Below are 16464 nucleotides of genomic sequence, written 5' to 3'. Positions count from 1 at the left end.
GGGAGTGGCAGGACATACTGAAAGTGATGAAGGAGAAAAACCTGCAACCAAGACTACTCTACCCCAGCAAGGATCTCATTCAGATTTGATGGAGAAATTAAAACCTTTACAGACAAGCAAAAGCTGAGAGAGTTCAGCACCACCAAACCAGCTTTACAACAAAGGCTAAAGGACCTTCTCTAGGCAAGAAACACAAGAGAAGGAAAAGACCTACAATAATAAACCCAAAACAATTAAGAAAATGGGAATAGGAACATACATATCGATAATTACCTTAAATGTAAATGGATTAAAGGCACCTACCAAAAGACACAGACTGGCTGAATGGATACAAAAACAAAACCCATATATATGCTGTCTACAAGAGACCCACTTCAGACCTAGAGACACATACAGACTAAAAGTGAGGGGATGGAAAAAGATATTCCATGCAAATGGAAACCAAAAGAAAGCTGGAGTAGCAATACTCATATCAGACAAAATAGACTTTAAAATAAAGACCATTAGAAGAGACAAAGAAGGACACTACATAATGATCAAGGGATCGATCCAGGAAGATATAACAATTGTAAGTATTTATGCACCTAACATAGGAGCACCTCAATACATAAGGCAAATACTAACAGCCATAATAGGGGAAATCGACAGTAACACATTCATAGTAGGGGACTTTAACACCCCACTTTCACCAATGGACAGATCATCCAAAATGAAAATAAATAAGGAAAAACAAGCTTTAAATGATACATTAAACAAGATGACGTAATTGATATTTATAGGACATTCCATCCAAAAACAACAGAATACACATTTTTCTCAAGTGCTCATGGAACATTCTCCAGGATAGATCATATCTTGGGTCACAAATCAAGCCTTGGTATATTTTAAGAAAACTGAAATTGTATCAAGTATCTTTTCCGACCACAACGCTATGAGACTAGATATCAATTACAGGAAAAGATCTGTAAAAAATACAAACACATGGAGGCTAAACAATATACTACTTAATAACGAAGTGATCACTGAAGAAATCAAAGAGGAAATCAAAAAACACCCAGAAACAAATGACAGTGGAGACACGATGACCCAAAACCTATGGGATGCAGCAAAAGCATTTCTAAGAGGGAAGTTTATAGCATTACAATCCTACCTTAAGAAACAGGAAACATCTCGAATAAACAACCTAACCTTGCACCTCAAGCAATTAGAGAAAGAAGAACAAAAAAACCCCAAAGTTAGCAGAAGGAAAGAAATCATAAACATCAGATCAGAAATAAATGAAAAAGAAATGAAGGAAAGGATAGCAAAGATTAATAAAACTAAAAGCTGGTTCTTTGAGAAGATAAACAAAATTGATAAACCATTAGCCAGACTCATCAAGAAAAAAAGGGAGAAGACTCAAATCAATAGAATTAGAAATGAAAAAGGAGAAGTAACAACTGACACTGCAGAAATACAGAAGATCATGAGAGATTACTATGAGCAACTATATGCCAATAAAATGGACAACTTGGAAGAAATGGACAAATTCTTAGAAATGCACAACGTGCCAAGACTGAATCAGGAAGAAATAGATAATATGAACAGACCAATCAGAAGCACTGAAATTGAAACTGTGATTAAAAATCTTCCAACGAACAAAACCCTAAGACCAGATGGCTTCCCAGGCGAATTCTATCAAACATTTAGAAAAGAGCTAACACCTATCCTTCTCAAATTCTTCCAAAATATAGCAGAGGGAGGAACAGTGCCAAACTCATTCTACGAGGCCACCATCACCCTGATACCAAAACCAGACAAGGATGTCACAAAGAAAGAAAACTACAGGCCAATATCACTGATGAACATAGATGCAAAAATCCTCAACAAAATACTAGCAAACAGAATACAACAGCACATTGAACGGATCACACACCATGATCAAGTGGGGTTTATTCCAGGAATGCAAGGATTCTTCAATATACGCAAATCAATCAAAGTGATACACCATATAAACAAATTGAAGGAGAAAAACCATATGGTCATCTCAATAGATGCAGAGAAAGCTTTCGACAAAATTCAACACCTATTTATGATAAAAACCCTCCAGAAAGTAGGCATAGAGGGAAGTTTCCTCAACATAATAAAGGCGATATATGACAATCCCACAGCCAACATCGTCCTCAATGGTAAAAAACTGAAACCATTTCCACTAAGATCAGGAACAAAACAAGGTTGCCCACTCTCACCACTCTTATTCAACATAGTTTTGGAAGTCCTAGCCACAGCAAGCAGAGAAGAAAAGGATATAAAAGGAATCCAAATCGGAAGAGAAGACGTAAAGCTGTCACTGTTTGCAGATGACATAATACTATACATAGAGAATCCTAAAGATGCTACCAGAAAACTACTAGAGCTAATCAATGAATTTGGTAAAGTAGCAGGATACAAAATTAATGCACAGAAATCTCTGGCATTCCTATACACTAATGATGAAAAATCTGAAAGTGAAATCAAGAAAACACTCCCATTTACCATTGCAACGAAAAGAATAAAATATCTAGGAATAAACCTACCTAAAGAGACAAAAGACCTGTATGCAGAAAATTATAAGACACTGATGAAAGAAATTAAAGATGATACAAATAGATGGAGAGATATACCATGTTCTTGGATTGGAAGAATCAACATTGTGAAGATGACTCTACTACCCAACGCAATCTACAGATTCAATGCAATCCCTATCACACTACCACTGGCATTTTTCACAGAACTAGAACAAAAAATTTCACAATTTGTATAGAAACACAAAAGACCCCGAATAGCCAAAGCAATCTTGAGAACGAAAAACGGAGCTGGAGGAATCAGGCTCCCTGACTTCAGACTATACTACAAAGCTACAGTAGTCAAGACAGTATAGTACTGGCACAAAAACAGAAAATAGATCAATGAAACAGGATAGAAATCCCAGAGATAAACCCACGCACATATGGTCACCTTATCTTTGATAAAGGAGGCAGGAATGTACAGTGGAGAAAGGACAGCTTCTTCAATAAGTGGTGCTGGGAAAACTGGACAGGTACATGTAAAAGTAGGAGATTAGATCACTCCCTAACACCATACACAAAAATAAGCTCAAAATGGATTAAAGACCTAAATGTAAGGCCAGAAACTATCAAACTCTTAGAGGAAAACATAGGCAGAACACTCTATGACATAAATCACAGCAAGATCCTTTTTGACCCACCTCCTAGAGAAATGGAAATAAAAACAAAAATAAACAAATGGGACCTAATGAAACTGCAAAGCTTTTGCACAGCAAAGGAAACCACAAACAAGACCAAAAGACAACCCTCAGAATGGGAGAAAATATTTGCAAATGAAGCAACTGACAAAGGATTAATCTCCAAAATTTACAAGCAGCTCATGCAGCTCAATAACAAAAAAACAAACAACCCAATCCAAAAATGGGCAGAAGACCTAAATAGACATTTCTCCAAAGAAGATATACAGACTGCCAACAAACACATGAAAGAATGCTCAACATCATTAATCATCAGAGAAATGCAAATCAAAACTATAATGAGATATCACCTCACACCAGCCAGAATGGCCATCATCAAAAAATCTAGAAACAATAAATGCTGGAGAGAGTGTGGAGAAAAGGGAACACTCTTGCACTGCTGGTGGGAATGTGAATTGGTACAGCCACTATGGAGAACAGTATGGAGGTTCCTTAAAAAACTACACATAGAACTACCATATGACCCAGCAATCCCACTACTGGGCATATACCCTGAGAAAACCATAATTCAAAAAGTCATGTACCAAAATGTTCATTGCAGCTCTATTTACAATAGCCAGGAGATGGAAGCAACCTAAGTGTCCATCATCGGATGAATGGATAAAGAAGATGTGGCACATATATACAATGGAATATTACTCAGCAATAAAAAGAAATGAAATTGAGCTATTTGTAATGAGGTGGATGGACCTAGAGTCTGTCATACAGAGTGAAGTAAGTCAGAAAGAGCAAGACAAATACTGTATGCTAACACATATATATGGAATCTAAGAAAAAAAAATGTCATGAAGAACCTAGGGGTAAGACAGGAATAAAGACACACACCTACTAGAGAATGGACTTGAGGATATGGGGAGGGGGAAGGGTAAGCTGTGACAAGGTGAGAGAGTGGCATGGACATATATACACTACCAAACGTAAAATAGCTAGCTAGTGGGAAGCAGACGCATAGCACAGGGAGATCAGCTGGGTGCTTTGTGACTGCCTGGAGGGGTGGGATAGGGAGGGTGGGAGGGAGGGAGATGCAAGAGGGAAGAGATATGGGAACATATGTATATGTATAACTGATTCACTTTGTTATAAAGCAGAAACTAACACACCATTGTAAAGCAATTATACTCCAATAAAGATGTAAAAAAAAAAAAAAAGGAAAGTATAGATAACTACTTTTCTTATCTCTAAATGCTTTTAATAGTTGCCAAACTTAACTTGAATGAAGATATTTATAGACATTTTTGCTAGCTATGATTCTTTTAAGTTATTGAATTCTATCTAAAATACCCAAATAATTTTACAACTACAATAAGGTTACCTTGACCATGTAAGAGTTATGATAACTCATAGTAATTAATGAGATGTTAATAAAATTTTCTCTCAACCAAATAAAGTACAAATCATAGAGACCTGAAAAGTCATTTCTAATAGTAAAATTAGAGTTGTATACAAACATAATTAGGTAATGACTCATGTGGCATTGTGTCTTAACTGCACTAAAACCTTATTAACTGGGATTCCACTCATTAAATTCGTAGAATTGAAAGGAACTTTAGAGGTCCTAATTAAGCCTCCCATGCAGTGCAGGGTTTCATTTTAAAATAACCATGCCAGATACCATTTGGCCCTCTTACTAGAAGACATGGAAATTTCTATGTGTGATGATCTCACTGCAATTTTGGTAAACCGTGGAAGTTTTCACAAAAAGGTGAACTCTATTTCCAGTCACTTCTCTTTTGTTCTAGTTATGCCTTCTGAAATCAAGACCAAGTCTCCCTTTACATAACATACACTAAAATACACGAAGACAACTATCATGTCTCCTGAGTCTTCACTTCTCTGGTAATGGACACACTCAGATGTTGAAAACCTGTGGTAACTGTGACTAGATTTTTCTCAGTTTTTGCCTTTTCAATTCTCTAGGAAGTTAGTTTGCCTCAGGAAACGAAGGACTAAGGAAAAATTAAAGAGGAATAAAATTAATGTCATATTACAGAAAAAGCATAATTTTCAAGCAATCAAAATCACTTTAATAGCAAGATTGCATGAATTTATTCACTTATCCAATAAATATTTACTGAGCACCTACTCTAGGCAAGAAACTGCTAGATGTTGGACATGAAGTAATTTATTACTAATGACTTTTTAGAACAGGTCTGACAGGATACCTACATGTACATCTGAAACTATTAAAACTGCTTTTCTGTAAAAGTATATCCTATGTCTTTTTCCCACTGTTTTTAGCCAATTATTCTAAATCAATAAGATTCTTATGATATTTCACATTAATCTTTAGGTTACAGAAATTTAATAAGTACGGTACTTACTCTTCGTCGACTTTCACCTTCTTCTTGCCGTTGCCTTTTTCTCTTCTCTAGAGACAGAAAAGTGGTCTCAAATTTGGTATAACATGGTTTAATTAGATGTAGAGTAACTGAAGTAAAGGTATCAGGCTATGACCAATTTCCTTTAAATTACTACAAAGTCAAAGGTAATAGGTTACTGTCGGAAAGAACCGGAGAGTTCACCTAACTCCACAGAGAATACTTTCTCTACTTTTGTTGGAGATGGCCCTTTAGGCTCTGCCTAAATAGCTTTAGTGGGGAAGAACTTCTTCCCCATGGTGACTTGAAACTTGTCTCTCTGCAACTTCTCTTTTTCTTTATGTCTTGTCTTCTAACTTAAGTTCATACTTCTTTCTGCATAAGAGTCTTTTCCATTACTCTCTTCTGGCTATATACTCAGTGGTTCTTTTCCATAAGATATGCCCTACAGACTCATTCTGGCTGTCCTAGATTCCTTCTGACTTATCAGTCTTACTCTTGAAAATATTACCCAGGACTGGATATGATACTCCAGATGAAGTCTAATTAATGCAAAAAGCAGCAGAACTATTACATTAACTAGATACCACCTTCCTATGAGAGCATGTGAAGGCTACGCTGGCCTATTTCAGAGCCACAGTACATTTTGGCTTACATTTAAATAAGATCACACAAAAACCCCAGACCCAAGTAGGGAGAATGTCTAAGAACCAATGTCCCAAAACTCAAGTTTTGTTTTTCTTTTTCCCCCTATTCTACCATCACTTGAACATCAGGAAATTTGATACACTCAGTTTTGAGATTAGATTCTAACAGAGTGCCATGTATTCTAACAGGTTGTTAATGATTACCACATTCTAAAAACCAGCCTTGGCTTGAATGATTTCCTATGCAGCATTAAACTAATGATGATTCTTTACCTTGTTTTTAATGATGATTCTTTAAATTAATGAGTTTTCTAACTGTATTTAACTTAGCAAATCTATTTCAAAGCAAACAGGAAATTGACTCCAACACCAAACAAGGGTGTTATTTAGTTGCAGACATATTAATTATTAAATCCTCTGCAGAATTTCTTAAAGACAGATGAAACAATCATTTATGTTTTTGAATTATTTTGCTATGAAAGTTTTCTGTAGAATTTTAGCTAAAACATATTAATTTGTAATTTCTTAAGATAGATTAAAAATTTCAAATCATACAAACATTAATTTTGTATTCTCAGTCTTAGCACTTTCCCTTCATTCATTTTAAAAGACAAATCTTACCTCGTCTGATTAATTCTTTTCCTTCATCAACTAAGTCTGATGTCATATCATTATCTCCCATGAACTGCTGGAAACCAAGTAGATTCAAACAACGAGTTCCCAAGCTAATAAAAATCGATTTTCAAAAAGATAAGCATTATTTCACACTGTAAACGTTTAGATAAGTTAATTGTTCTTTAGTATCTGCATCCCACAGAAGCCTATGGTTTATTACTAGTTATCATGTCAAGTTACCTAGAGCTACATTTGTCTTTCTTTAAGAAGTACTTATTTCCCTTTCTAAGAAGCTTATATGCCCAGTACTCCACTGACTAGAGTATGCACCAAAGCCATATTTCTTACAGACACAAATTAAGTTAGGCCATTAGCATACCTTCAGAAGATTACTATAGCAGGATGCTAAACAATGGCTATAATACAAAAGCAATTTATTCTTTTCTTATATTCAAACAGCAATATTAATACTGAAAATACACATACACAACCAGTATTTACAAGTGCAGAATATTCTGGCTTAGAAAGTCTTAGTTATGCAAATGGATTTTCATGTTTTTTTTATCCTGAGAACTACTCAATTCTATTTAAATAGGTGTTACTATAAACTCAGAATTCATTACTATAGCTTATCTGGGGGTTATCATTTTATATCTTATTTACTATTTACTTTAAACCTCACTGTTGTACAGGACAGAAATACTCTGAAAATATGGCACGCAAGGAAGGATTAATATTTGTTAAACTCCTATTATGCATCAGACAATTTACAGATATTCTTATTTAATTCTTATTATAATTCTAAGAGATAAATAACACTTTACAGATAAGGAAACAGAGGTACAAGGGGTTAAAAACCTTGCTAAAGATCAATTAATAAATTTTAGACCTGAGAATTTAAATCCAAGACAAAACAAAGACCAAGCTCTTTTTATTACCTTAGTTCTCAAACGTTTTCATTGATTTCCTTTTTTTTCTTTTGAGGTAGAGAAGAATAGCTTTATTGCTTTGCCAGGCAAAAGGGGGCACAGCAGGCTAATGCCCTCACATATGCCCTCAACACCATACATGGAGCAAGGGGGAGAGAGGAAGAAGGAGAAAGGGAGAAGAAGTACGTGTGTGTGTACGTTAGGAGGAAGAGAAAACAGCGGAGCAATTTAAAAAAAGTGAAGATCTCCCATTTTACATTAGTGATGTGTAAAAATCTGGCTAATTCATAAATTATCTGCCTGTTTTAATATATAAGGAATGCTCTGTATGACTTAACGGTAAGTAAAACTAGGGTTTCAGGTAGATGGTCATGCTAATTCCGTGACTTTAAATATTCCCTTACATCTTCATGTTCTTGTGGGAATACTATACTCCAGGATGAGATCATTGTCTCTGGGAAGGTCTTAGCTTTGTCTAAAGTGTCAGGAAACAGCTTTATATTCTCTAGGCAGTTAAGTCTGAATATTAGCTCTGGGTATGGCTGTGTGCTAGTAATATGGGAATTAGACTAATTATAGCAGCATTTCAAAAGAAAATTGACCTATAAAGTCAAGTTACCGTTGAAATGTCAGCAAGGCATTGCTTCATATACTCCTATAATAGAGTATTTTTATAATCTGAAAATTGAGGAATAAGACCATTTTTTTTCTTAAAGACAAACGGGCACTCAAAATTTATCTTAATTAACTCTAAAACAACACTTTTAAGGAATTATTTTTAAGTTCAACAATTTTCCTTTTAGACATAGTTCCTTACATTTGTTTAAGATTTTATAGTTGACAAGGCACTATCCCACCCATCTATCCCTCGATCAGTATAACAATCTAATAAGATAAGAAGAGATGCTAATCTTACCAACATAAATACTAACATGAGAAGATATGATTTATACATCACAAGCTCTTAATGTTCCATTTGTAGTTTATAAACTGTTAAAATGAATAAGCATATAATAAAAATTTAATTTTGGATATCCAAAGGATGATTGGTCTCTTCCTTTAATACATCATTTTCATAGTATAAACCTCTGTCTTTTCTACCTTATGGAAAAAAATTGAAAATATTAGATTTTTTTGTCAGTTCAAATTAACCGTTTTATTTTAAATTATAATCCTTTAGTTCCTTTACTTATGAGAAGGTAAAATATATATGTTTTACAAAATTCAATAGAGAATTTATTTCAAACAAAACTTTTCTGTTTAGTCAATATCCTAGTGTTAGAATATCAGTACAATAATGTACATTATTAACAATATATAATGGTACTGAAAGATTTAAATGAAAAGTGGTTGGATGAAACTTATTATCAATAAAATTTTTTTTTTAAGTGGCATTTTTGGTGTGTCATGGAGCACTTAAGCAGTGAAGAGGGTAGGCAGAGTACAGGATGTGGGCACCTAACACGTGGAAGTAGGGAAGACAGGGGGCTAGAAGCCAAGCACACCTGTCTTTTAACTCCTTTTGAGTCTGATCTCTGCCAAGGTTCTACCACTTTTTCTGATCCTATAAAAAGAGCAGCCCCTGTACTTTCCTGCCTTACACGTACTGTCTGATTTCAACTGTTCCTCACCTGACCCTCTGTTCTGGCTATGATCTGAAATATCTAGAAACCCAAAAATGATTGTGGGGAAAGCCCTAAGACTAATATATGTTTCTGGATACAAGCTGGGTATGGGGGTGCTTTATAAGCTACACCGGCTGCCAGTATCACAGGCCAGGACTCAGAGTTAACATTCTGTAATTAATCCTATCACTCTGTAGACTAAATATGTGTAACAGAATAACTCTCTCTCTTTTCTTGAAAATATCTTTGGAGGGAGAACCTGACCCAGGCACTCAAGTGACCCCTTTAAACTATGCCCAGCACCCACAAAGTCACAATAAAACAAACAACCAGAACCCAATCAGTGAATATTTAAAAGAGCTTTAAGGAGAAAAGTTATCCAGATCAGGCTAAGCATATGTGGAAAATAAGCAATGTTGTTTCTTACCTAAAATAAGTAGCAATGCAGAGAATTACCACCAACATAGGATAATATATATAGAACCCATCTGCAATAAAGGATAAAACTTTCATGGAACCCATAATCTGAGGAGCAAGAAAAAATTAAATCAGTACAGTTCTATATCTTTCATTCTTTTTCATTATTAGAAAATTCACCCATAACCATTTATATCAATTAATTCGGAGTTTTCAAAAAAGTAGAAATGCAGCACTAAATAGACTGATTTTTAAGTTCTCATCACAAGAGGAAAGAAATTGTAACTGTGAGGTAATGAATGTTAACTAAACTTATTATGATAATTATTTCACAATATATACATATATCAATTATGTTGTACACCATAAACTAATACAATGTTATATGTCTATATATCTTAATTTGCTTATTTATTAAGATTTTTCTCCACCAAATATTAATATTTTATAAATACTACTGAAAATCATCAAATACATTAAGAACGTAAACATAAAGGTTAATATTATTATAAGTCAGGTCTATTGATATTGCTCAGCTGGACAACCTATATGAACCAAAAATTAATTTTTTATAATAAGATATAGCAATATCACTTTTATTCAGTCATTAGTAATTACATATACAATCTGTAAAAAAAAGTTTTAGTAATTTTTAAAAAGATCCTAATAATGCAACAGAACTTTTCCGCCAGCAGTAAAAAGAAATTTCACAATAATAGCACCCTATATAGATAATGAATCTAAAGAACTCTTTTTTGACAATACTTACAGATGTATAAGCAGTTGGCTGTGTATTCTGGTGAGAGATGGATGAATCCATATGGGTCAGACCCAAGAAATTAAGACATAAAGGAGGAGTCAAACGGCAAAATAACCTGCAGTAAGCATTAATAAACACAATATATAAAAATTAAAGCAGCAAGATACATTATATATTATGTTGAAATACATTAAGAACATTTCAGATCATTGTAACTATTATTCTCATCCATTTGTATTTTTAATTCTTAATACAAACTGCCCCTACTTTTGAGACATTCTGAAAATCCTATTAATCACATCTTCCTTAAAAACATCAACACCTACAAGGCAAAACTCCAGCCTCAGGTTATCTCCTTCGGTGGTGTTTGCCACTGCTTTATCCCAAGAATTTGTAGAGTGCCTCTGTATGTGCCTCTTCCACGCCTACCATCTGTGTAATCTAAATCTGTCTCAATAGCATGATGAGGACAGTAACATCCTCAGGTGAATTGTACTCAGTACGTAAAAGATCTGAAGTTTTATCAAAGTATGTCAACTCTGACAATTACAGGTATAAATAATAGTTGGAGCTCAGTTTTGACCAGATAAAAGGAGAATCTTACAGAACTACAGAGTTGGAGAGTAGAAGGAGACAAAAATGAAGAGAGGGTGTGAATAGAAAGAGGTAATATGAGTTCTTTTGTGGTGATAGAATAGTTCTGTATCTTGATTGTGGTGGTGGTTACGGGAATCTACACACACACACACACACACGAATAAAGGACAAAAAATACTGAAAATTAATAAGGTCTGTGGTCTAGTTAACAGTAGTGTGTCTGTGTTTGTACAACAGCAATATAAAATGTCTCCACTGGGGGAAGCTGGGTGAAGGTTACTAGGACTCTTTGTATTATATTTGCAACTCCCTTTGAGTCTATAACTATTGGGGAAAAAAAGGTAAAAAAAAGTCTTGGAGATGCCTCAGATATTGATTCCTCTTGAAGTTCCCGAAGTCCAGCCCTAAAAACCTAATATAACTAAGTTAACAATACGGACAAATAGTAGATTGTGCAACCTAGCCCAAGCTGGAACCATCTCTCTAAACTTCTACTAAATCTCTCAGCAAGAATTATTCTTTTGGTGTTCTTGGTCCTCCACAATTCAGTTTGAGGCCACTGAACCTCAGAACCACTTTCTAGGTCTGACTTAGTCTCTAAACTCTCAAATGTTCTTCTTATTACTAACCTATTTATTGACCCTCTAATTGGTAAATCCAGGCTCACTATGTCTTTCTTTTCCTTCCTAATCTAGCATACCCATTTTAACCCTAAACTTCAAGGAGGATTTAGCTAGCCATCAACAAGCACCTAATTAATACTTAAACCTAATCAATTAGCTCACAGAAATACAGGTGTTAGTGAAGACCCATAAACAAAAAGAAATAAAAGAGAGATCCATAAGAATACATGTAATGGAGACATTTCCCTTGTTTCTACACACAATCTACTTACATGCCACTGAAAAGAAGGCTGTAAGCATCAGTCTGGTGATGTGAAGCCAGGTAATAATAGTTAAATACACGAATCCTGAACACAGTAGAATAAACACAGATACTGAGGAAGAAGATGGAGAGGAAGCAAGCAATCTAAGAAAACAAAGAACCCAGTTTCAGACGAACAGACTTCAATACTTATATACTATCACAAGCATTATCTTTGAATTCCAGCTAACATTTATTGACATTCTAAAATTTATTCACTGTAACAGTATAAATTTTTAACCGCCTAATTTCATTTTTTCATAAAATGAAATTATGAAAAAAAATTTACATCTTAATCAGTCCCACATCCTATCCATAAGTTTCAAAGCTACCTCCTGAAGTGAGCCTGTTCTCCCATTCCCTTGGCAACTCTTCACATGAAGACTATAAGTTATGTAGCTTCACTGGCATAAAGAGGATCAAAGCATTCTCATAGAAGTACTTTGCACTATTTTGCATCTTTTCATCTCTCCTCAAATACAGTTCTTAGTTTTTATATTCTGGGTAAAATGATGAAGCTCATTTTTGGAAGTGTGAATAACACTGTGGGAAACTTCACTGCTTTCATTATTACTAGAAGAAATATATGGAGAGAAGATACAACAGTTAAGGATTATACTATGGCTGACATTTATTTACGACCCATATAAAATAAACTGACCTCGATATAAATATAATTGTATGTTTTTTCGGCCAGCTGTATGAAGACTGCAAAGAGGGATAAGACAGGTGTAGTGCTAAAGAATGTGCACTCTGACCACACAACAATCACGGAGAAGATGGACAACACCACAGCAAGTACCCTATAAAACCACGGTCGCAAAAGACATTCCCAGTACCACTCTGGAAGATAAAAGAAAAAAATGATTAGGAAAACCATAAAGGAGTAACAGTGTATTTACAGTGTTTCAAAATACCTCCAATACAAGATACGTAATTGCAAAGAGAAAAACAGTGGTGGAACCAGGCAGACACCATCCTAAGCAAATGATCAGCAGTAATGGGACAAACTGATATTATGTGCCTCATGCTCTGATAAGAACACATCATTGCTGAGGTATTCCTGCCAAAAATGCAGAACCTGCATCTGATTATGAGGAAACATCAAACTCAAATTCAGGGACATTCAATAAAAAACTGACCTGTACTCTCCAAAACATTAATGTCATAAAATAATAACAGAGACCCAGAAATCGTTCCAGATTAAAGGAGACTAAGGAGACATGACAACTGAATGCAATGCACGATCTGGGATTTTTTTACAAAGAATATTATTGAGACAATTAGCAAAATCTGAACAAGGTCTGTAGATAACTGTACTGTATCAATGCTAATTTCTTTATTTTGATCACATTGTACTTGGTTATGTACAAAAACGTCTTTATTCTTAGAAAATACACACTGAAACACTGAGAGGTAAAGAGGTTATCATGTCTGGATTTAACTCTGAAAAGATAAAGGAAAAATACGTATACAGATAGAAAAAGATAAAGCAAATGAATAAGGTAAAATGTTAACATTTAAGGAATCTGGGTGAAGGGCATATGGGAATTCTTTGTATTATTCTGGCAACTTTTTGTTAAGTCTGACTTTAGGCAAAAAAAAAAAAAAGTTAAAGAAAAAAAAAGAAAACTCACAAAATTGAAAAGGTTATACTTCATTCATTGAAGAGTTGAGCTCCTGGCTCACTCTAAATCTTTTCAACCCTACTCACAGGATAGTTCCTGGTGATTTCAATATCCACACAGGTGATCCTCCTTTCAATACCCTGGTCTTTCACTTCCTCGACCTACTCTCCTCCAATGAGTCTGTCCTCCAACTTACCTCAACTACTCATCCTTTAAATCTTTTATTACCGATAACTCCAACCCTTATACTCTCATTAAAGAATAGGATCCCTGTCCCCAAGCAACACCTTCATCTACTATTCCAGCTCCACTGACTGACTTTACCCTGACCGACAGTCCATTTATTCTACTACCTTTTTCTTGCCACTTAACCTGATGTCCTTATTACTTTCTTTACCCAGCTCAGATTCCATAGTCTTTAAGGATAATCACTCTCCAATATCCCAATTCTCGTGGCCTCTCTTGCTTCCCTGTACTTGCTAAGCTAAACCATGCTCTGGTTAGATTCAACTCCTTGGCTACCCTGAGCCTGCACCCATGGAACTGCACATTGCAAGAGTAAGACACGCAACTCTTCTGACTCATCTCACTTTAAATTCTTAATCAATAGCTTCAAGTGGACCCTGAGCACTGCTTGGCTAGTGTAGTATAATTCACCAATCTTCTCCCAGGCCTACTCTCCCTAAGCAACTATTTTGCGCCTTCTTTCCTCAAATTTCCAAAATCTCTTGCCCTATAATTACTCTCAGCATTTCACTGAGAAAACAGAAGCTGGAAGAACAGAACCTCCCCAAGTGCCCGCCACTACATCTTTTCACACCTGCTCAAGTATATTTGTGCTTTACCTCCTGAACTAAGGCCTTTCTCCTCACTATTCACTATTCCCCTTTTCATCTCGCCTATAAATGTACATTGTCCCAGCCATTCTCTTCTGTCTCAACATACTTCCTCGAAGGTGTCATTTGCAAATTACATGCAATAATTCCTCTTGACCCTACCACTCTCCTTCAGCTACTCCCTCTTTATTCCCTTTTATAAAGAAAACATTTTGAGAGTTTTCTATTGTGGCTCTAACTGCTTTCCCTCGCTTTTCTTTCAAATTTCGATCAGGCTTTTTTACCCTTCCCCCCACTTCATTTCTCTGAAATCCCATTGTCAAGTCTTAATATTCATAATAATCTACCTATCTGAAACATTTGAAAAGGTACTTTATACAACCTTTTTCTCAAAACATTTCACTCTCCTGGTTTTCCTCCTATCTCACCAGCCAGTCTTTTTCTAGTCTTTTTTGCTGGTTCCTCCACATCAACTTGATGTCTAAATTGGCAGTACCTCAGGCTTGGTCCTCAGATTTTCTCTCTTCTCTATCCCATCACTTTTCACTGACTTTATCCTAACCCATGGCCCACCTATACATTAATGACACCCTAATTTATATTTGCAGAGCAGACTTCTTCCTTGAACTCCAATATCTACAGCCAACTACCTACTCAGCATCCTGTTCATACCTTTATGTATATATTGCCTGTTTTTCTCACTCTGCAAGGGCAGGAATTTTTGTCATTTTTGTTCACTGATATATACCAAGCATCCAACAATTCACAGCATATATAGGCTCAAATGTTTGTTGAATGAATGAAAACAAGTATCACATCATTCCTTTATTTAATTAAAAAAAAAGATCCTCATTGAGACATTTGTTATGGCCATTATGTTTTCATACTCAAGACCAAACATGTAAAATAAAATCAAGTGAACTTAACAGTTTATTTGAATAAATAAGGTAAACAGAAGTTCTAATACTGTGACACTCTGATATTTTCATTAAGTTCTAAATTTGATAACATTTGAAGAAAGTGTCATAAATAATCATAAAGGAGAATAAAATAATTATGGCTATTGAATGTAGGTTTTGTATATAGACTAATAAATGTAAGTAATCAAAGAGGACATCTTAGGGGAACATTTTAGTAGTATGTCAAGACCAAAGAAGAGATCCACACTTGTGGTATAAAACTGCTTAAAATTCTAACTGTTTTAAGTATATATTATGTATACAAGATATGCTTGATGTATTGCATATATTTTTGCATAGAATTTTGGTTATCTGTGAAGAAAGAGTGGAAGCTAATAATTTATATGTTATATGACAAGTAAAATAGTTTTTTTGGGGAGGTTTATCAAATACATAGTATTACCATACGGCATAAGTCAAATAACACAATTATAATTTAACTTTGCATTGGTGAAAATATACACTTTTCATCAGAAAAATTATCAGCATTAAACTTTGAAATGTACATCAAATTACATACCAACTGTAGGATTATAAAAATATTGAATAAATCTATTTTCTGGCTCCGGCGATTGAAAGGTATGAACAAACTGACAAGTAGCACTGGTTTCATTTTTTGCTACATCTTCTAGATAAAATGCTTGTTCCAAAAGAATCTGCCATTGTACTTGAGTTCGACGGTGTCTCTGAACTGAATAAATCACCTAACAAAGAGAGTGGGGGTACACCTGTCAGTGTTCTGATCCAACAGTGATTCAACTCCCCACTAAGGAGCATGTTTTGGTTGTCATAACAATAGGAAAGGGGTCGTGGCATTTACTGGGTGGAGACAAGGATGTTAATATTCTATAATACATATAACACTTATGCTTAGTGAATAGTTCTCCCTCCCCAAATTCCAACAGTAATCATATCGAGAAAAACAA

At 34.9% G+C, this 16464-nt stretch overlaps 1 protein-coding gene across 5 annotated transcripts in view; it reads right to left on the bottom strand.

Annotated features, from left to right (window-relative positions):
• LMBRD2 (LMBR1 domain containing 2) overlaps positions 1–16464 on the bottom strand; it is a 56371-nt gene that overhangs the window by 14174 nt on the left and 25733 nt on the right. For all 5 annotated transcript variants that reach the window (XM_032626947.1, XM_032626951.1, XM_032626948.1 and 2 more), the window contains 7 exons: positions 16059–16242; positions 12777–12958; positions 12087–12220; positions 10604–10709; positions 9845–9942; positions 6870–6973; positions 5605–5651 (listed from right to left, as the gene is read on the bottom strand). In XM_032626947.1, the coding sequence (XP_032482838.1) occupies positions 5605–5651; positions 6870–6973; positions 9845–9942; positions 10604–10709; positions 12087–12220; positions 12777–12958; positions 16059–16242 (855 nt within the window). The remainder of the gene's footprint in view (positions 1–5604; positions 5652–6869; positions 6974–9844; positions 9943–10603; positions 10710–12086; positions 12221–12776; positions 12959–16058; positions 16243–16464) is intronic.

The sequence above is a fragment of the Phocoena sinus genome, chromosome 3 (genome assembly GCF_008692025.1).
Source record: "Phocoena sinus isolate mPhoSin1 chromosome 3, mPhoSin1.pri, whole genome shotgun sequence".
NCBI classification, from domain to species: domain Eukaryota; kingdom Metazoa; phylum Chordata; class Mammalia; order Artiodactyla; family Phocoenidae; genus Phocoena; species Phocoena sinus.
Note: the sequence above shows the minus strand (reverse complement) of the source record. Positions and strands in the feature narration are given on the sequence as shown.